Source organism: Mus musculus, chromosome 5, assembly GCF_000001635.26.
Source record: "Mus musculus strain C57BL/6J chromosome 5, GRCm38.p6 C57BL/6J".
Classification (NCBI taxonomy): Eukaryota; Metazoa; Chordata; class Mammalia; order Rodentia; family Muridae; genus Mus; species Mus musculus.
Genome location: NC_000071.6, coordinates 57705231 through 57727173, shown reverse-complemented (window position 1 = coordinate 57727173; position 21943 = coordinate 57705231). Strand labels below are relative to the sequence as shown.

Below are 21943 nucleotides of genomic sequence, written 5' to 3'. Positions count from 1 at the left end.
CCGAAAGTGTTTGTCAGTTTTGGTGAAAAAGTAAACGATTACTTCAATAAAAATATACAAAGCTGGTCATGTTTAATGCTGAGCATATTTTCATTTTTTCCCAATAAAATGGTTTTCTAGTGAAGATACGTATAACAGTACCCATGACAAGAACATATAGCTGTCCTCACCATTGTGCTTAGTGTAAAATACTGTCAGTTTTTTTTTTTTGGGAGGGGCTATACTAATCAAAACCACATTAGCTCTGTTTCATCTACATCATCAATTGCTACCTTTCGTGAGATATAAAATTATGAATTTTAACTAAAATCAATAAGTTTGGAATTTTAAATTCCACGAAAGCCCTAGAGCTGAGGCCAAAATTATGCTACATGTAAAAAGGTCTATCTTTATAGTCAAATATATTAGAAAGACATACGTAAACCAAAACAGATTCTTGTCACTGCTGCATTCTACATAGAGAGACTGACTGACATTCAAAAGATGTTTTGCCTCTAAAAGTGGTTTAATGAGGACCCTTGGACTCTGGTCTATGCCATATCTCTAATTCTGTGAACATAGTCAGACTACCTTTTTATGCTAGCTTCTCGAGTTCCTCCTCTATAAATAGAGAATTGCTAAGATGGTACCTTCTCATTCTAAATTGTGATGTCTTTCATGGTTTTAGGTATAGGCATTAAGCTGTTGACTAGTATGCTTTACACATCAGTGTATGAACATCAGCACAAGATAAAGCCCTAGTGGCCACACAGTTGCTACAGAAGAATGTGTGCTTGAGTGTAAAAAAAAGGAGAAAGCTCATGACACAAAGAAATTGTGGAAACTTTATAGATTTGTTATCATTAATCACTCACATCAACTAATCATTAATTGATTCATTTGTTTACAATCAAATTTGGAGACCATAACTTGTTCTATGGGAACTTCCCTTTAAAGTTGCATATCAACTGTGGACCACATAACTGAATGAAGATTTCCATATGCCTTACTCCTTCAAAAACTCAGGTAATATTGCTTAGCAGATGTCCCTCTCCTATTAGTTATGAAGCACTTGCCCAGAATACTAAGCCAAATGTAAAAGAAAGATATGCGTATTTGCTGGGCTTCAGGAAAGAGTCCTTAGTTATAACCAGGTGAACTGCCTTGCAAGCGTTCTCCTGAAGAATGAGTCAGGATGCTGTGTAGAGCTGGCATCACTTTGCAGATATGTTACTGCTGAAATATATGTGCTAATGCACAAGCAGGTTGACGCTTAATTTTCATAAAATGGAGCACTCTGATACTAACAGAAAGGTACCCATTTGCTTCCAAAATCACAGTCATGTTTTTATAAAAGTTCACTTGTACTATTTTAATTAAGTGTATAATGAACATTGACCAAAATTTTATTAATTAGGGAGAACATTATTCAGACTAAATCAGCAGTTCCTTACAGAAGGAAAACTGTCAATGGAGTTAACAAGATTTTTTTTTATCCCTGAGTACATTGTGATCAGCTCAAAATGAATTTTAAAATAAATGTTTATTCAAACCCAAATATGAAAATTACCTTACATTTCATTCATGAAATACTATAAAACATTTTTATGTATAAAGTCATTATCTTTTAAAAAAGAAAGAAAGAAAGAAAGAAAGAAAGAAAGAAAGAAAGAAAGGAAGGAAGGAAGAAAGCACATCAAATGATAAATTCAATAGGATTTGAGAATAGCGGGATAACTGAAACTCTACATTTCTAGTGCATTAATTGTTGGGACTTTTGAAGTTTTATTGAAATTATTCAGCACAAATTTAAAAAGATAAATGAAATCCATTTCTTTCTTTTTTCTTTCTTAAATAAATCAGATGCACGGTTGTCCCTTTACATCACAAGATTACAAGCCACCAAGTTTGCCAAGCAACTAAAGAACTAAATGCAAGAGAGACAGTCTCAGAAGTGCTGTGGATGAGTTTCATGACGCACAAGTAAACATCAGGTATTGGATGGCAAAGACTTTTGCTTGCAATGCAAAGGCCTGAACTATGAAAAGCTAGGTTCCACCCCCCTCAGTTTTCCAATGTGTGAGTTTGAGAAATAATTTCATCCACTGTCCAACACACAGCCAGAGTTTGTCCAAGTAATAATAGATATCTGAAGTGTTCCTAGAGTCTGTGAAACCAGCTCAAAAAGGAAGGAGAAGGGAAAGAGAGTATAAGTTCTATTTATAAATTTTCAATTCTGGTGAGGTGTTGGCTCATTGTAGCCCCTAATACCACTTAAGAGAAACACTTAAAACTCTCATGCAGAAAAGACTGAAAGAAAGGTCACTTTCATTGTTTCAGTATAAATAAAGGAGTATCATAAGATAGTTCAGAGAAATTATAAATAAAATAAAGGCATTCTAGCAAATGAAATTTCACATTTTAAATGGATCCCTAAGAAATTTAAAAAGTGCAAGTCTCAAGTCTAATAAACTGAATGACTGGAAGTCTCAAATTTTAGATAAATTCATCTTTCAAAGAGGGAAACAGCAAAATCCTGTGTGCTAATAAACAAAATTTAATGAAAGCAAACATGGCTTCATTCTATGAACACTAAATCTTTTTTAAGAGTGTAAATAGAAACGTAACTATGTATGATACAAACAAAAGTCCAGACAAAGTGGACTGTATTCCTGTCCGATGATGCAGAATGTAACTTTGAAATGGATCTATTGTCCCCTGAGAGCAATATCGAGCAGATGAAACTATCAATTACTACCATTAATTACATTAGGGGGAATGTGTTTCATTTGCCTTTATTTTATTGTAGGTCAGCTATTTGCTTGTGGTTAAAACTTTATACATCTTTGGAATATCTAATGGCCTGCAAGTTTTCCAAAGTCACCTTTAGCAAGCTGAGTGATTCATTCCACTCACTGTGTGGCTTTCCTTTTTTGGTAAATGGACTTTGCTTAATTGAAAGACAAGTACCATACATTAGTTAATGTATGAGCGCATCTCTTTGCTTTTCAAATGGCATGCCAGTTGTCTTGACATTAAGTGCTTTTAAATTTCAAGAATGTAGTGCTGCCCCCCAAAGTGAGTCAAACTCAGCTTAAGTGAAACCACACTCCTCGTGTTTGGATACACTATTTGTAAATTTGCCATTTTATAGACCCATTCAAAAGCATACAATTAAGAAACTTGGAATGCAAATCTCACTGTCATGGGGCAAAACCACTATTAGCATGGTGACAGGATGCAAATAGTCTGTATAAAGCCATCTTCCATTATGCTGTACTTAGGTTATTGTTTTCTAAGGAAATTCTAAGACCTCAGGTGTATATAAGTATATGAAATGTAATGTTGTATATAAATAACATGAAAAAATGCTGTATGTTTCATTAGAGTCTTTCTTATTTACAAAACTGATGAAGATATTAAACACCAGGCCAAAACACATTGCTTTTAACTCCAGGCAAAGCAAAAACACAACAGAAATAAACTCTCCACAATATCAAATAGTGATTTCAAGTAAATAAATTATTCAAGCTTACATGCATCCAAAGATCTACTTTCAAAAGCTATTTCATACATAGTAGGTCAAATCTATATTTTTTTTACTGCTTTTAATAAGGTATTTTAGTAGAGTATTTTTTTAAAAGTATATTACTTCTGCTCCTTCTTATTATCCAAAATAAATGCTATAAAATAAAATGCTAAATGTAGAAAATATTTTAATATTTAATAATACTGAAAGCTATGAAATATTAATATTTATTCTCTATTACACATTGAATGAGACTATATAAGAACTTTCTCTTTCACCTCAATTCTCCTCGGATGACACATTCTACATGTAAAACATATCTGGCAGACAAACCTCCATATTACAGCATTTAACAAGTCATAAATGTAATTCTTAACGTCAATTTTTGTAGTAAAACACATGATGCTTTTTCTCTTTGCAGTGTTCTGGCCAGCAGCTCAGCACTTTCCTAAAGGATTTATTTGCTGTGATTTGCTATGTGACAAAGTTTGGTGGGCATAAAAAGTAAACTTCTTCATAATGCATACCACACAAGCAAACTATAAAAATAAATCTGATATAGTCAGAAGTTCCCCTCAACTATATATATATATGTTTTCCACATTACACCTGGAGACAGCTATGTCAAATAACACACAAAAGTAACACAAAATTTTTCTTTTTTTCTAGTAATTCCCAAAACATCCACAAATACCTTCTACTAAGTACAACTTAATTTTGTTTACAAGCTTTGGAATATTGAATATGAAGAATTCAGGTGCTGATTGCATATCCACATAGGAGCCTAATCATTATGAATAAATGTTGTTATAGATACAAAGTATTAAAAATGCAATTATGCATGGCACTTGCTTATCATTAAGCATTTTCAAGCCACTATTTCCATCCAATCAAATGACTTCGGTAGGATTTCAAGACTTTTGCCTTGGCTCTGCATTTCTTTGAATCAGTGTCTGCTGACTTGTAAAAGCCGGCATGATTCATGACATAGTTAAAACTTTTCAGTGCCCAATTAGAATGGGCATCAGTTGTAACTCTAGAAAATTTTCACTTAGAATGCTCCCAAAGAGATATACATATTTACATAAAAACACATGAATTAAGACTGTCAAGTGCTAGGAGAAGCACAAAACACTACCTTTCCCTTAGATTCCATGTAAACCCAAAGTTTAGTTTCAAAAACAAACAAACAAACAGACAAGAAACCAGGAACACATCTCTATCCTATAAGGCCTCTGGTACATCAGTGGCATATAAATGCATGCCAATCTAGTTTTCAAATGAGAAGAACCCTTATACAGGAAAGACACAACTTCATAGAAGCTGCTCTGTCTCTGAGTGATCAGCCCTCTCTGGGGTATGTAAACACATCTGGGATCTATCTTACCTGTTTGCTGTACTTGTTACTTGTTTGACAGCTGTACTCGGAGCAGTGATCTGATCCAATTGAAATGTTGTCTCCTGCTCCCACAAATGTGTTGGCTGGTGGTAGATCTTGTACAGCTTGATGTTTTTTCCCTGCAGTTGGTGACTGGGGGTGAAGCTGGACAGTAGGCAATGGGGAACTGGATTTGTAATGCCTTGCCAGGTCGGGACTGCCAGGCCCACCATTAACAGATCGGTATCGGCCCATGCTTGGGCTGTCTGACAGCTTCTCATTGACACTATCATACCTCTGTCCATTTGGTTTAGAAGCTTCGACAGTGACGATACTGCTGTAGAGTGGCTGCTTAGATTTTTTGTTTTTCTTGTCCTTTTTAGGCTTTTTAGATTTGTCATGCTGCTGGGGTGTAAAAAAGTCCTCATGGTCTTTTTTGCCAGCTTCGTAGCCATTTTTATTTTTGGACCTGCAGTATCTTGCCATCATGACAATTAAAATGATTAGAATCACTGTCATAATGCCAGCAACCACCCCAATGACAATACTAAGTCTCTGTTTGCTAATTTCATAGCTTGGGTCACCAGCTATATCCTGGGTGAGTGGGGTATGCAAACTTCGGACTATCTGAGAGTCAATTACAGTTGCATTGGAAACACTTTCATTGACAAATACATGCACCAAAGTCGTAGTGGACTGGGAAGGCTGGCCACTGTCATTCACTTGCACAACCAGCCTGTGCAAGCCATAATGCTTCTGGGTGAGTTTCCCCACTAAGGAAACCACACCACTGGTGGAATCAATCTCAAACAGCTTGAAAGGATTCCCTCCCACAATGCTGTAGTTCAAGTCCGCATTGATGCCATCATCACTGTCTGTCGCTAACACTGTAGCTACTACTGTCCTGACATTACTTGAAGGTGGCAGCAACGTGTAGGAAATGTTTCTGGGAAGGGTAACTGTGGGAGCGTTGTCATTTTCATCCATCACAAAGAGAGAGACTGTGGCTGTGGCCGACCTGGGAGGATCTCCCCCATCCACAGCCTTCACTCTGAAAGTGTACGTAGTCTGATGTTCCCTGTCAAAAGACATTGTGGAGTAAATGGTCCCTGTGTCATTTTCAATAGAAAAAATGTTACTGTTCTCCTCTATGTACAGGCTCATCTCTGCATTCCGTCCCTTGTCAGCATCCATCACGGTGACCATCCCCACAGGGCTGTTGGGTTGTAAGTTTTCCTTCACATAAAAGGTAAAGACATCTTGCATAAACTTAGGGTCGTTGTCGTTTTTATCAGCCACCTGTACAATCACCGTGGTGCTGCCTTGCAGCACTGGGATGCCTTTGTCTTTGGCATTAACTTTAAACTCATACCTGTCAGTCTGCTCCCGGTCCAGTACTGTATTGACCAGGATGTCTCCAGAATCGGGATCGATGGCAAAAGTCCCCATCACTGAGGAGTCCAGTGAATAGGCGATCTCTGCATTCTTCCCGCTGTCAGCATCTGTCGCCAGCACTGTGGCTACCCTCTCCCCGGGAATGTTGTTCTCTGGAAAGTAAACCTCAACCACAGACTGGCCAAAGACAGGAGGGTTGTCATTAGTGTCTCCCACCTTGACCACCAAGGAATTGTTGCTGGAGAGGCTGGGACTGCCAGAGTCCACAGCTACTATGACCACGTTGAACTCCCGGGTGGTCTCATAGTCTAGTGGGGCTGATGTGTGCAGGAAGTACTTTTTCTTGTTTTGATCGCCTTCTGTGTCGCTGGCTGGCTTAAGCTGGAAAGGAACGTCTCCCACTACGGTACAGGTGACTACCCCGTTCTCGCCTTGGTCACGGTCGGACACCTGAACCAGGGCGATGGGGGTGTCCACCAGGACATCTTCGGCTACGTTGGCCACCCCGTCCTTAAGTGGGATGCGCCCTATCTTGCGAATTTCGATGGAGGGAACGTTGTCGTTCTCGTCTTTGATGTTGAGGACTACGGTGGCCTTATCAGTCTTGGGGGGCTGCCCGCGGTCACGGGCCATTACTGTGAATCTCAACTGGTTCACTTCCTCGCGGTCGATCCGGTGTAAGACACTGAGCCAGCCCGACGTTTCATCCAGGCGCAGTAGCCGTCTTACCGACTCGGTGGCAGCCCCAAATACATACTCGATCTGTCCATTGACCCCTACATCCAAATCGGTGGCGCGCAACTGTAGGATGGGGGTGCCCGGAGCGCTGTTCTCAGCCAGGTCAGCCTCATACACGCTCTTCTCGAAGCGGGGGCTGTTGTCATTCACGTCGGTGATGAGCACCCGCAAGATGGCCTGCGAAGACCGAGGTGGGTCGCCCCCATCGCGCACTCGGAGGGTCAGCTCATAGGAATCTCTCTGCTCCCGGTCCAGCGCCCCCTTCACGATCAGCTGCGGTTGTTTCTCGCCGTCTGGAGTGTCTGCCACCTGAAGCTCAAACACACTGCTTCGGCCACTAGGACTCGTCCCGCCGCCACCCTCAGGCGCGTCCAGCCGCCGCTTGGAGCCTCCAGAGCCGCCGCCGCTCGCGCTGTTCCCGCCGCCCCCTGGGTAGGGGGCGCTGTCCGCCGGCCCCAAGCGCCTTCCCTCGCCGCTGCCGCCGCCACCCCCGGGCTCCTGGAGCAGCTCGTAGCGTTCGATGCCATTGCGACCAAAGTCACGATCGGTGGCCGTGGGCAGCAGGTAGAGCGTGCCTACAGGCCGGTTCTCCTCCACCGTGAGCGTGAGCACCGGCGACGGGAAGGTGGGCGTGTTATCGTTGATGTCCAGCACGATGACCCGACCCTCAAACAGGTCCACCCAGCTCTGTGAGGGCCCTATCACCGACACCTCGAAGTCCAGGAAACATTCGTTCTCGTCGAAGATCATCTGACATTGGGGCAGCTTTTCTCGGTCGATGCGCCGCTCACTGGTGCTCAGCTCGCCGGTGAGGTTGTCAATCTTCAGATACTCAGAACCAGACTCAAGGCTGAAAGTCACCTCGCCGGAGCCGGTCACGATGCCCAGGTCCGAGGCCACATTGCCGATCCGCACGTCGGCGGGGCCCTCCTCGGCCAGCCGGTACCGGAGCAGCTGCTTGGCGGCGGCCAGGCTGAAGCAGAGCGGCAGAAGGAGACAACAGCCCAAGCACCAGCCGCGCGCCCATCCCGTGGTCCGCATCCTCAGCATCTTCTCTTGCTGCTGCTGCTACTGCTCCTTCTAACCACAACCCCCCTCGGCACCCCCCTCCTCCGGGGCTGGCCGCCTGCCCTCCCCTCGGTCCTCCTCTCCGGGAAAGGAAGAAACGAGAGGGAGGGGAGGGAGGGGGCCAGAGTAGCGCGTAGAGTCGGCCGATGGGAGGGGGGCAGCTAGAGATGCTTCTTTTTTTCTCCTCCTGCTTCTTCCGAAAGTTATTGTTTCATAATTCATGCAATGGGTGCTAATCGCCCGCTCGCCGGCCACCGTTTACTCGCAGTACTCACAGTTCACGGGACACTGCGCGCCACGGGCTCGGTGCCCCCACAAAGTCATCCCCGCAGTGGGAAGATACTGAGATCCAGTCTCCAAGCCCTGGGAAGGGGCCGGAACCGCTTCTGCAAGAGGGCGGCGGAGCCTGGTAGCGGACTAGAACAAACCTGCAGCCTTCCCCGCCTGACAGCAGCGTTAGTCCTTACTGCTACTCGAGTTAAGTCCAATTCACGTTCCAGCTACTCACTCTAGACCCAGGCTCTGTTTAGGCTCCCGAGGTCCAGACAAACCTGAACCGCTTCCTGCTTCAGGCTCTGGGGCGAGCAACAAGCCAGTCTTAACTCTGACTCCTCTTAAGCAGCCGGGAAGCCACTCAACATATCTTGAATGAAAAATTCCACGGCAGGTCGCTTCGGGCAAGGTGCAGCGAAAAGACGCCTCGCGTCACAGCTCGGTCCGCGACCGGGTGCTCCCGGCGCGCCAAAGAGCAGCCCGAGCCATCTTCAGAGACGCCCAGAGTCGGTCGCTTCTCACCCCGAAGAGCTCCGGTTTCTCTTTTTTTCTTAACAACTCTGCGCAAGGTCATTAGTCACGAAGCCGCCGCCTGAAACCGCAGCAACCATTCGCCCGCGGGGGCGAGAGCCGAACCGTGCGCACCGCGCGGTGCCCAAGTTTGGATTCTCAGCCGCAGAGTCCGTGCCTTCCCTCACCTGCATTCGGCCCGCGTGTTGGAGCAGTGGGATCTGCAGCGCTGTGCGCGATTCAGGGAGGAGATTGCAGCCTCTCTCTCTCTCCCCGCTCTCTCTCGATCCCTCCCCTCCCTCCCTCCTTCTCTTTCTCTCCTCCCTCCTCTTCTCTCTCCTCCCTCCTCTCCTTTCCCCTTTCCCCCCCTCTCTCACTCTCTCCAGCACAGTCTCTCAGCTTCTTCCAGTCTCAATGCGGGGAACTCGAGCTGAACTTGATCCCTTTGCAGTTCAAAGGTGAGCAAGCCTGGCTCCGTGCATCCGCGCGACACTGGCCCGGTGAAAGCTCACGACCGGGCACTCCTAACGGCAATTAACAAAGATGCCCAATTCTGTCCGGATTTCCAAAGAAAAGCCAAAGCCACTGGGGCGGGGGTGGAGGGGGAGGTGGAGTCAAACAGAGCTGCCAAGTAGCTTAAAAAAAAAAAATCTAGTTTGCCAAAGGGAGAAAAAGTGCCAGTCGGCTGTTGTCTCGGAAGTGCCCTGGCGCGGCGGGTGAATTCCGCAGTTGTCTCGTCCGCTTTCGCGTCTAGCAGAGTCTGGTGCGCGCGCTCCCGCCGCCTCTCTGGCTGTGGCTGTTCCGAGACACCGAATCGCTCCGGGGAAGCTCCTACTCTCGCTACCCACTAGCCGGAAACCCGCAAGTTTGCATAAACTGGTGGTTGTTGCGGAAAGCCCGCGGGCTCCGGAGTCAGACTTGACTCCGACGCTGCAGCGGCGGCGGCGGTATCCGAAACTACACAGTTGCAGAGAACCAGGGAGGAGGGCCCAGGGAAGGGAGGCGGGAGGAAGGACTAGCCAGCCGCGGCGCTCACCGAAGCCAGGCTTCGCTTCGTGGGGCCGACTGAGAACTGCCCAATCTCAGCCCCGATAAGCCAAAGTCTAGTCTCCTTAGGCAGTTTGGGTGGGGGTGGGGTGATTCTTTTTCCCCCTCTAGGGCTGGTAGACTAAACCCGGCTGCGTGGGTAAGAGCTGAAGTGAGGGTGTTAGTATACCTTCCTCCCACGTCTACCCTCAGACGATGCCCCCCTCCCGCCCCAACTCCCACCCGCAACGTGTCTTCGTTTCGCAATTTAGCATCTGGGTTAGTGAATTGCTACTGGTAGGCTGAGGTCGATGTCTGAGTTCCGAAAGCCAAGCTTGTGTTCTGCCAAACCGTGACGGGCTGCAGTAGTGAAGAGAGAGCATCAAACTCCAACGAGAGCCAGAGAGGATCCTTTTTTGGAGCCCAGACTTTGGAGGTCTGGGTTGGGGAGGGGAGAATGCCTGCCTTTGTTTAAATGCTTGGAATTCCTGTCATCCGGCTCTCACTGGGGATAGACCGTGTGTGCACGCGCCTGGGGAATAAAACACATGCTAGAAGCCTGGGTATTATTTTCTAAGCAGAGCCTGCAGCTTTTAGTAACCGGCAAAGTGTAGCGTCACCTATCTGGATATAAGGGAAATAAACTTTAATGGCAACTTTGTGTACCGAGTATGCTTAACCTCTTTTCTCTCCTTTTGACTTTGTGCCTCGTGATCCTCCCTGCCATTCCCGGGCGTGAGGCTTCCCCGGTTCTCACTCATGACCACCGCAGTCTGCCAAGTCAGATCTCAGGGCTGGTGGTGTATTTCGAACCGAAGCCCACTTCTCATGTATTTCACACTGTCAAAATAAAGACCCTCTACCGAAAGATTAAGAAAAGACGAAGGTAGTAGGTGGAGTTTGTGTCGGGTCCTTACTATCTCGGAGAATGTTGCTAGGAATTTAAGGGTTCCTTTAAAGACGAATTTGCATGCCCGATCTAATGCTCACGGAATCAATTTTACTCTGAGACCAGAGGAGGCAGAATGACTTAAATAAGTCAAACACCAATAAAGTCTAGGAGCAAAGGAAGCGCGCGGTTGTTTGGAGGAGCGCGGCGAGGAGTGTGTTTGGGGGCGGGGGAGCGACAGTGGTTTCCAAAAGCTCTCCCAGGAGGGGCGGGGGTGGAAGCGCGGAGGACGGAACCGTGAGTAGTATGTGCCAGGAGCTAACGAATATTTCCCTGTCCCATAAAGCAGCATCTTTCCGGGAGGGGTGGCTCCTCCTCCTCGGCGAGAACGGCCTTCCCCGTAACCCTCCGGCCGCCGCCACCAGAGCTCTCAGCTCTGTATCTGCAGCATCAGCGAGAAAAGCCTGGCGCGCAGGCTCAGTGCGCACCGCCGCAGTCTGAAGGAGGGGGCTGGCGCCGCAGCGCCTCAGCGGCCGACGAAGTGGCAGTAACGCGATGTCCCCCTCACATTTGGAAGAATAGAGGTTTATCTGAATGCCAGCTTTCTCCCGATCCAGACTGGAATGGGAAGGGGGACGTCACCTCCACTGCGAGGCTTTGCGCTGTGCATTCCGATGCGTGGTAGTGTGGCACTCACTCCCCTCATCGCCTTACTAGAATTTTGCAAACTTCAAGCAATCGTGTGGGCAGAAAGACATTATGCACTCCCTCTTCCCTTGTCAGACCATAAACTTGAATAACCCTCCTCTGCCTCTTCAAGCATTTTCCCGCCGCTCTTGACAAGGGTGGAGGGAGGGACTGCGTGGTCTACTCTTGCCTAGAGTTTGCATATATTTCCTCCCCACGACGATTAGGGGACAGGGGTGCAGCGCGTCCTTCACACTGTAGTGGTTTCCTCTGAGAGAGGGAGGTAACCTCCTCTCGCCCTCCCCACTTATCCCCACCGACTCTGCCGCGGAGCCAAGCCAGCGTGGGAAATGGGTCCGACGTGTGTTGCATGGATAGCAGCGCGGCCAGGCTGCTGTTGGGCCGGGAAACCTTGCTCTGCTCCCTCCCCCACCAGTCGCCAGCTCCGACCTTTCCGCCAGAGAAGTGGCAGCTCCTTTGCCGCCTCCCCCTCCCCCAGCGGTTCCTGTGGACGAGAATGGAATGGGCGGGAAGAGGGTAAAGGGGGGTAAAGTGGGGTAAAGGGAGGTAAAGGGGGTGACACCCTCCTAGCGCCCTTGCGGCGGCCGTTGCTCCCAATCCTCTTCCGCCCCCTGTCTGGGCGCTCACACCACTGCTGTAGCCTCCAGCCCGTGTGCAGGGTGAATGAAGGCGAGCAGTAGTCCCGTCCCCCCCCCCCCCCCGCCCCATTTCCGCAGTCTTAGAGCTAGTGTCACAAGTGCTCAGCAATTTCATTAAATGGAACCCAGGGACTTAATCCTCCCAGTAGCAGACCTCACCAGGGGAATGTGATATCCGGATTCGCTCCCACCCACAGACCCCACCCGGTCTCTCACACCCGAGGCTGCTTTTATCGTCTCAACCTGAGAGGCAAGGTTCACGAGGAAATGGGATCAAAAAGTGTAACCGGCTGCAAGAAATTAAAGAGGTTGCAGTTGCTTCTGCCGCCGCCGCGGCTTCTCTGGCAGACAAAACCGAAAAGGAGTAGTGTTCTAAAGACTGCCTTCATCAGTAACAGGACGTCATCATTTGGAGGGAGCAAAATGTTTTAGGGAAGATTGAAACGTTTACGATCTTTTCTTTGTTATTTAAAAGGAAATGCCCCGTGATAAGCATACATGTAAAATAAAGCAGACATAAAAATGAAATTAATTAAAATCCAGATATCCCATGCTAATATATGTCAAAGAAAAATCGGAGTGCTTTTCTTTGCCAAACACCGTCCTCCAAACTTAACAGTTCAAGTACTTTTTCAGTTAAGAACGTTGGTGACAGAGCAGGGTGGCAGGGATAGTATTTGGGGGTCCCTTAAGTGGCTTAAGCCTTTTAAAAATGAAGACTGGCAAAAAAAAGTAAGGACAACAAAGTTTTCAGTAAGGCTAAGAAGCAAGTGCCAGCGGCAGGGTTTCAGGGTCGGGAGTCTTTCATTTATAATAGACGCTCTATTATTCACAAGAATGCGAGAAAAAGGTTAAATACAGTAAACATGCTAGCCAGTCCTGGAGAGAAATATAAAGCACTAAGTACACGGGAAAGAGAGAAAGTGACTCAAGAACTCCACCAAGGGACAAACAGTGGAAATGACACCCGACATCTCCAAACGCAGTGACCTTTCATCTTTAAGGAAAGGTTTTCTTCCAGGCCCTCTTCCAGGTGCTGCGGGCTGTTCCTACGTCATCAGCGATTGTCCTAGCTACTTTTGGTAAATTTAATATGTCAGTCTTCTTTCTCAGTATTTATAAACACTTACCCATTAAGCATATACTTTTAAACAGCAGACATAACAATCTGTAAATGTCTAGTACCAAAAACAAAAGCAACAAACAAACAATCAGAAAAAAACGATTCGAGTTCTTGGGTAGAGACTTTTGGCTACATTTTTTTTTCAGCTTGAAATCCATGGTTGTAGTACTAAAGTGTGGGAGACTGAAATGGTTGAATAATTCATTGTGATAACAGCCTTTTGATGGACATTAAAACTCAGCAGTTTAAATAAGGAAACCACAGACTTCCTTTTAGGCAGGTAGCAACTGCTTCCATCAGTGGTTACTTAATTGGTCTCTAGCCAAGAAATAACATCTTCTCTGCTATTTAAATCTTGTATGTAAGCTATACATTACAGAAGTAAAAGAAAACAAGTTAGATGCTGCACAAAACTGATTCTTACAGCCTATTGGCTAACTGTAAAACACAGACACAAGGCCAGTGTGATACCATGTTTTCAAAGGTTAAAAAAAATATATCCTTGCAGATAAAATTTAGTTATATAAACATTAATTTGTAAACTATGTGATTTTTATATTTCATTAGAATGTTTTTAATTAAGGCATTTTATTAGATATTTTCTTCATTTACATTTCAAATGCTATCCCCCAAGCCCCCTATACTCTCCCCTACCCTGCTCCCCAACCCACCCACTCCCGCTTCCTGGCCCTGGCATTCCCCTGTACTGGGGCATATGATCTTCGCAATACCAAGTGCCTCTCCTCCCATTGATGACCGACTAGGCCATCCTCCGCTACATATGCAACTAGAGGCACAGCTCTGGGGGGTACTGGTTAGTTTATATTGTTGTTCCCCCTATAGGATTGCAGACCTCTTTATCTCCTTGGGTACTTTCTCTAGCTCCTTCATTGGGGGCTCTGTGTTTCATCCAATAGATGACTGTGAGCATCCACTTCTGTATTTGCCAGGCATTGGCATATCCTCACAAGAGAGAGCTATGTCAGGGTCCTGTCAGCAAAATCTTTCTGGTATATGCAATAGTGTCTGGGTTTGGTGGAATATGGGATGGAACTCAGGGTGGGGCAGTGTCTGTGTGGTCTTTCCTTCTGTCTCAGCTCTGAACTTTGTCTCTGTAACTCCTTCCATGGGTGTTTTGTTCCCCATTCTAAGAAGGAGCGAAGTATCCATCATTAGACTGTTTTTAAAATAATTTAAGAAACTTGATAGAAAAGATTTCTACTTTAAAATTGGCAAAGATTTATGGTTGGTTGTTTTTCCATTTATACCGTTTTAATTTGCCAAAAATATTCGATCTACACAGGTTTCCAACTTATGCGTCACATTAAAAAAGGTCCAACTAATTACACTGAGAGAGACATTGTGCCTTATTTACAACAATTTATGGGACATTTCAAATTTATAATTTTTTTCACACATTCTCAACAATCTGAATTTGGAAAGCCAAAGGGACTTTGCCAAATGTAGGCAAGCGTTTGGGGAAAGACTTTTGGCAGTTTAAAAGCAGTGCATTCTACTGAGCATCACTTGAAGCTATTACTTGTCAGTCACTATGGCAAATTTGAATGTGCCAGTGCAGCCTGCAGGATGAACTGGAGACATGTGCTATCTCTTCATTATAGATGCAGGATACTTCAGACATAACTGTAAGCAATTAACACTGATGAAAAAAAATATATATATAAAACATATATAAATAAACTATATAATATATAAATAAACTATATATATGTAATATATATATATATATATATATATATATATATATATATGATCTGAGGGGAGGAGGATCTCATTAAAATAACCCAAGTAAAGGTTGCATTAAAACAAATGACCATGCTTGAACAAGAAACCACTGAAAACTATGAATTAGCTCTAAAATGCTAACTCCATTCCTTATATTAATTTCCCACATTGTTTGGGTCAGAATTGTTTAAAACAATAATTGGTTACTTTAGCAATCATGAAATTTCCAACGATTATCATTGAGACTGTTCACTGACTTGCGCTCTAGTCTTAAGTTAAGCTACCAGTTCTGGGACCCCTGCAGGCAGGATGAATCTCTTTGCTAGCTTTGAGCCACTTGAGTGGAAGGGGAATTGAGTGGCTGGCTGAACTAAATAGCTTACCTCTCTGTAAGAAAAGCTGTTTACTAATCTCACTAGAACCAATATCCAGGGATCATCAATGAGTTTCAGACAGGCATGCTCTTTGGAAACCAGCACTATATTTTAGCTGCTTGTTTCAGTTCTCATCTAAAGACTCCTTCCAAATAAAGTGGATTAAAAAGATTTTATGAAGATTGACACCACAGGTTTCATCTGAGGAACCATATAAAACCTCAGTTATACTATTCGGTGATGGGTAGACATACAGTTCTATTTGCAAGATAACTTTTTCATAAAAGTGTTGACACACACACCTGATAGCTTTTTACATGGGCATTGTTAGCTATTTCTCTTATTTGGAAACGTTAAAGAGTTTAACACCCTGAACAAGGCTTTTAATAAAGTATTGCCAGATGACAGTGGGATATGAGTATAAAGAGAAGTCTTTATATTTGTGGTTCTGTCGTTGATTTCCTGTTTTGTGTGTGTAGCAAATTCTTAGTATTGTCTCCAACTGACTGGGGAAAAAAAGCAGAAACTCTGCCTATAATAGTGTTATAACTGTCACACAGCCTTATAAGATGCAAATGTGGGAATTCAGTTTGATTATTTAAGAAAACATTAGGTTTTTATTTTTTTCTATAAGTAAGTGATAGCAATGGTTAATAACGGATTTGGTTAGTAATAGTTTCTTTGGTCATCAATGTGCACCCAAATTCAGCACTGAATTTAGGTTCCTTTTTCTTTTCCTGAAGGTTTCTCGGCTTCTTCCTCCAGATGTTAGATATAGCTTTATCATATCCCTCTACTTGCAGGGCAAAAAGTCGAACCCACCTCTGCCTTTCCCATGCTATAAAGCTTGTCTTTTCATCCAACAAAGAAAAAGCATTGTTCCTAACCTTCTTTAAAATACCAGAGATGAGGGCAAAATACAGTGAACTTGAAAAGGTATCTTTTAACTTTAGGTAGCACTCTCATTTCCAGTTTATTTTTTCCTATAAAATCATGATTTTCAAAGTTCTATAAGCCAGTGTTCCTTTCACTTCCCCAAAATATTCTCCTTAGTCGTCATGAACCTTGTTCCATCCATCCTGAATTACTCCCAAGCTTGTGATACTGTTGGAACTTAGAGCAGTTCTCATTTACACCAGCATCCTCAAGATTTTCAAGCAGCACTGGGGAGGGGTGCTTCGTAGTCAAGTACTTTGATACTTTTAAGTGTAAGAATTCCAGTTACAAGAGATTAAGAACTAAAATTCCTTCCAATCCAGGCTCCTCCTTGTCACACCTATGGTTTAAAGGGTGTTTAAAATGCCACCTGCTTTTTAGGTCACTTTTTAAAGGATTCTGCAAATGGTAGAGTTGAGAAAGCAATATATATGGATTGAATGTGTTAAGCTGTACTATTGTGGATCCACACTTGCTTTTGTTCATGGTTAAGTGGCATTGAGCCCATAATGTACCAGCTTTTAAGAATTTCCCCAGCACCAAATTTGTGAGCTTAGAAACTATAGAGGCATAGAATGTGTAGTGCCATTGGATGTGTTATGCTATGTTCTCGAAAAGAGGGTCAGAGCAGAATCAACGTTTAAGGTCCAGACTCAGAAAGCGGACAAAGACATGCAAAATTCTGGAGGAAGAGGGAGAGGAAGGGGGAGGGGGGAGGAGAGGGGGAGGAGGAGGGGGAGGCAGGGAGGGAGGGAGGAAGGGAGGAAGGAAAGGGGAGAGAGAGAGAGAGAGAGAGAGAGAGAGAGAGAGAGAGAGAGAGAGAGAGAGAGAGAGATTCCTTTTGATGTTAAAATGGCTAAGGAAACATGGGAAGCATAAAGATCTAGGATTGGGGGGGGTGGGTATGGGGGACTTTTAGGATAGCATTGGAAATGTAAACGAGGAAAATACCTAATTAAAAAAAAGATTAAAAAAAAAAAAAGAAAAAAATCTACTTCCAGCTGATGACACTTGGGAATCCACAGCTGCAGAGTTTTAAGTGCACTCTTTGTTCCTCACAATAAAATAGACCCCAAATAATTCAACTCTCATGCACCTCTCCCCCTTAGGTAAGTCTCATGGAAGAAGTGGAAAAGTCGGCAGTATTAGGACCTGGATAAGATGCTCAGGTACTGTCATAAAACTATTGTCTCTTCCATTTATTACCCTGTCTTTTGCTCTTCCAGAAGTACAATTGTGCCCTCCCACACGCCCTATTAAGATGGTATAGAAGCCCCACCTGCTGCCAGCTAACTCCTAGGGTTTCTCTGTCAAACCCTGTGCATATGTTGGAAATTAAATTTGTTTTGTATTTTCTGCTAATCTGCCTTTGGTCAGTTCCTTTTACACCATCAAAAATCAAACCTAAGAAGCTAAAAGAAAAATATTCTCTTTGACAATACTTACTAGGAAAGATTCTCTCTCTCTCTCTCTCTCTCTCTCTCTCTCTCTCTCTTGTAATTGTTTAGGAAGGTAGCAGATAAACAATGAAAATCCCAGTTTTTGAAAACATGTGTTTTAAATATAAAATAAATCCTGCAAATCAGGCAAGCCCTTGTCTTTAATCCCAGCACTCAGGGACAGAGGCAGTTGGATCTCTGTGAGTTCTAGGTCAGCCTTGTCTATACCCAGGGGTATACAGAGAAACCCTGTCTTGAATAACCAACCCCACCCCCAATTCCTGCAGTCACCATTATACAGAAAACATACAGGACACCTGTGATGTGTACAGATAGCCATGCCCCTGCCTCCTCTGTCCATTCTCTGCTCCCTCCCCTTTAACAAAGGAAGACTGGTTTTTACCAATGGAAAACAGTAGAAGTTACAGTGTGCTAATGCCCCCAGAAGACCATTCTTTCTGGAATACAGAGACACCATATTACCAAGCCAAATTACCTTCTGAGCACCAGCACTATGCTGAGGTGGCTTCACATGATGTTAAAAGGGCTTAGGAAACCTGGAACACATAAAGGTCTACTTCAAGCTGATAACACTTGGGAATCTATAGCTACAGAGTTTTAAGTTCACTTTTTGTCCCTCACAATAAAATATACTCCCCAAAATTCAACTCTCATGTATCCCTTCCCCTTAATTAGGGACGTGTCCACCTTCTTCCCATATCCATTAAGTCAGCTAGAAGAGGAGACAGGCCATTTTGGACCCTCTAGACTAGTCCTTCTGCCAACTGAGTACCATCTGTCAATTGGGATTATGGGAGCCAAAACATTGCCTGCCTGGACCTGGTCCAAGTCCCTGACCCTTTAACACTAGGGTGAGACCTAGGCTAGTTATACAGACAATGCATTTCGGAAAGTGTTATTGCTGAGCAATAGACTCCTGGAACTTGAGTGTTCTATTTGTTCATTTCATGGATGTTGAACAACAGTACTAGATTTAATAACAAAAAGTGTTAGCATATTGTGGTTCATTTTTGTGCCAGGCACCAGTCTTAACACACTCCATATGGTTAACATTTAATCTTCGAAGATTATCAGATAGCAGTTTTCGAAGTTATTAGATTATGAACATTGTTTATTACATTGGATAGGAGAGGATGTTGAAATCTAAGAACTTAAAGATGTAGAGGCATTATACCTACTAAATGGCTTGGACCAGGGGATTCAGTGTTGATCTTTTAGATTTGAAAACTTTGCACTGGTTTATCGTAAACAACTCCCATGGTGATGGAAGACTAACATAATTAGTGTATAGAGCTTTACCCATATGTGGACCCTCAGACCATTGTTCTCCTGTATATAACCTTATTTAATTAATCTTGTGGGCTTTTATTTTTCTAGGAAAATTCTGTTATAAAAACAACAAATTCTAAGCGGTTGTGCTCAGAGTTCTTTGGGCTACAGTTTTGGTTACAGCTTTTTAAAAATAGACCTGCTTCCCAGATAAAAGCAAATGTCTCATTTGTTCTTTTTTCTTTTAAAGGCAACACATTTAACTTTAAATGTTTGGAAGGAACCCTTCAGTGTTAGGAGTGTAGTTTCCAGAGGTGACACATGATCAATAGTTATGAAAAACCCCACTAGTGGTTTCTTTGCTACATGTGTTTCATCTTTGTGAGCGGTCTACAGGAGTAGCATTAGGATGAATTCTTTGGTTTCCCTTTATTCTCAGAATGAGAACCTCTTTAAGGCCTTTGTTCTACTTTTTATCCATAAGAAGATCTTTTTTTTTTTTTTTTTTTTTTTTTTTTTTTTTTACAGGTTGACAAGCATTACGAATCGTATAATAGTGACTGAAGCAATTGTAATTAGTAATTGTAGTACAATTTAGGGGAAAGGGGAAGGGCTGGAGGCAGAGTCTCCTTGTATAGTCCAAGCTGGCCTGGGACTCATGATTCTCCCTCCTTAGTCTCTTTATTGAGGAAATTACAGGTGAGCACCATCACCTGTGACATAATGCAAATATTTGATAGGATACGTATGCCCTAGGAGTGTAAGCTACTAATATGTATAAAATTATTTAATAAAATATCCTTTTGGATTGAGATTTATGTGTATGTATTTTGTACTATTTTTGCTCTTTAGACTACCGAGCCTAAGGGGTAGATATGCAATATACAGAAAATGTACTCTACTGAAAGTAACAAGGATTATATCCATTAGTGGCCTAAAACACTGATTATCACTGTTAATTATTGACTAAAGCACATAAGTGTCTACACTCCAGCACAGGAGAGAATATACTACCAGAAAATCTAGAAGTCAGAATGGCCACATGAATCAGTAGGCCAAAAACATATAAGCAAAAATGATGTGTGTTTCCTTGGTAAAAACATTTAGGAACTAGAAGAGTTTCAGCATCATTGCCTCTCTCTCTCTCTCTGATTTGTTTGTTTGTTTGTTTGTTCATTACACTGACACAGGGTCTCACTATGCAGACCCCTGTTTTTCTGGGTTTGTTTGTTTGTTTGTTTGTTTGAATTTTGCTGGTTTGGTGTTGTTTTTTTAAAAAGACTATTTATATATGATTTGCAGTCATGTACACCAGCATGCCAGAAGAAGGCATTGGATCCCATTATAGATGGTTATTGTCGTTACTGGTAACTGAACTCAGGAAGTGTGGAAGAGCAGCCAGGGCTCTTAACAGATGAGCCATTCCAGACCCCAGTTTCCTTTCTAACTAATGTACCTGGATTTCCTGGGGCTCCTCAGAAATGTGTATTTAGCAAGCTGACAATCCAGGAAGCAATGGTTTAGAGACCAGTAGAGACACTGATGTTAAATTCCAGTCTGAAATCTGTCAGGCTTGAGAGCCAAGGAGAAATGATGCTCTCACCATGTTCAAAGGACAGAATAAAACAGTATTGAACTCCCCACTCTGAGGCAAGGTGGGTCTGAAGGAGCTGGGCAAGAGAATAAATAAGATAATAGTGAATCAGAGCAAACTGTGTTGTATGAAATAATTAAAGCATTAATAAAATATTTTTAAAGTATTAATGAAATAACTTAGGTCATGATATATCCTTTTGTGGTCTCTGTTGTTCAAGACAAACAAACAAACAAAAGCCATTTATTCTATTCTAAATTACAATTGATCCATTTGGGAGCACCATTGCAGAAGGCAATTTTCTGTGCTTCGTCTATTTATGCAAATGCTGTTTTTATTCTAATATTACACCAAGGTCAATCTCAGAATACTGTTAGACAAAATATATAGGAACACTATGGACAAGTTAATTGGACACATAGTATCATCTCCACAACATATAAATATATGTGTGTCATAGCTTGATGAAACCCACCATGTTTAGCTAATAGGTAGACTCCAGAGTAGTACCTAATGGTTTGGGGTAAAGCCAGCTTTTTGGCATTCTATGGCATTTGCATCAAGTATCCTTCAAGCATGTAGTAAATCTTTATTTCAATGATTGCTCATGGAGATTGTAGATGAAAACATGCAAATTACTCACAAATATGAAATTAATACACCATAACTAGTATGTGAACTTTGTGAGAGGGAGGGAAATAAAAACCCATGAAAGAAAAGTCATTTCCTCCACAGCCCCCTCCCATCTCAATTAACTAACCATATACTTTCAACTTTTCAACAGTCAAGAATTAGTTTCTCGTATATTAATTTATACACAACCTCGTTCAGCAACTGTTCAAAAGAAGAATGAAAATATGTATCTAATTCTCAATGGATTGTTTTCTTAGTAATTTATTTTCATGGCAATTGTGGCAATCTTTAGGATTGGCCACATGACTGATGACTAGTAAATTTCAAGCATAAACTCTATCTTGAATCTAACTTATTTACCTATTGCATCTCTAGATAGCAACAGTAAGCAAATGAATCTGGAAGTAGACATCGTGAGATAAGTCATCCCTGCATCTCCTATTGTGTTTTAGAAATATTTTTATTAGTGTTTTGATGATTTCATACAATGCAGTTGCTCTTGTTTGTTATTTCTTCCAACTCTTTCCAGATCCACCTTACACAAACAACTTTGCATCCCTTGCTGTCTTATTCCCTTGATCTTACTACAATCAGTATTGGGCATAATAACACATAAATTACAAATTTAATTCATTTGTTATGAAAATATTTATGGTTTATCTTATGAAGAATCCTAT

At 43.1% G+C, this 21943-nt stretch overlaps 1 protein-coding gene and 1 long non-coding RNA gene across 15 annotated transcripts in view; one reads left to right on the top strand and one right to left on the bottom strand.

The window, feature by feature from the left end:
• Window positions 1-11029, bottom strand: part of Pcdh7 (protocadherin 7) — a 417092-nt gene extending 406063 nt beyond the window's left edge. For 10 of the 14 annotated variants that reach the window (XM_006504023.4, XM_006504019.4, XM_006504024.4 and 7 more), the window contains exon 1: window positions 4896-11029. In XM_006504023.4, coding sequence (XP_006504086.1) covers window positions 4896-8069 — 3174 coding nt within the window. In that variant the 5' untranslated portion in view covers window positions 8070-11029. The remainder of the gene's footprint in view (window positions 1-4895) is intronic. The other 4 variants (NM_001310608.1, NM_001122758.2, NM_001310606.1 and 1 more) reach the window with 1 other exon arrangement.
• The window catches only part of 4932441J04Rik (RIKEN cDNA 4932441J04 gene), a 147836-nt gene continuing 135147 nt past the window's right edge, over window positions 9255-21943 (top strand). Inside the window, exons 1-2 of the long non-coding RNA NR_015588.2 lie at window positions 9255-9328; window positions 17420-17479. This is a non-coding gene — a long non-coding RNA (RIKEN cDNA 4932441J04 gene). The remainder of the gene's footprint in view (window positions 9329-17419; window positions 17480-21943) is intronic.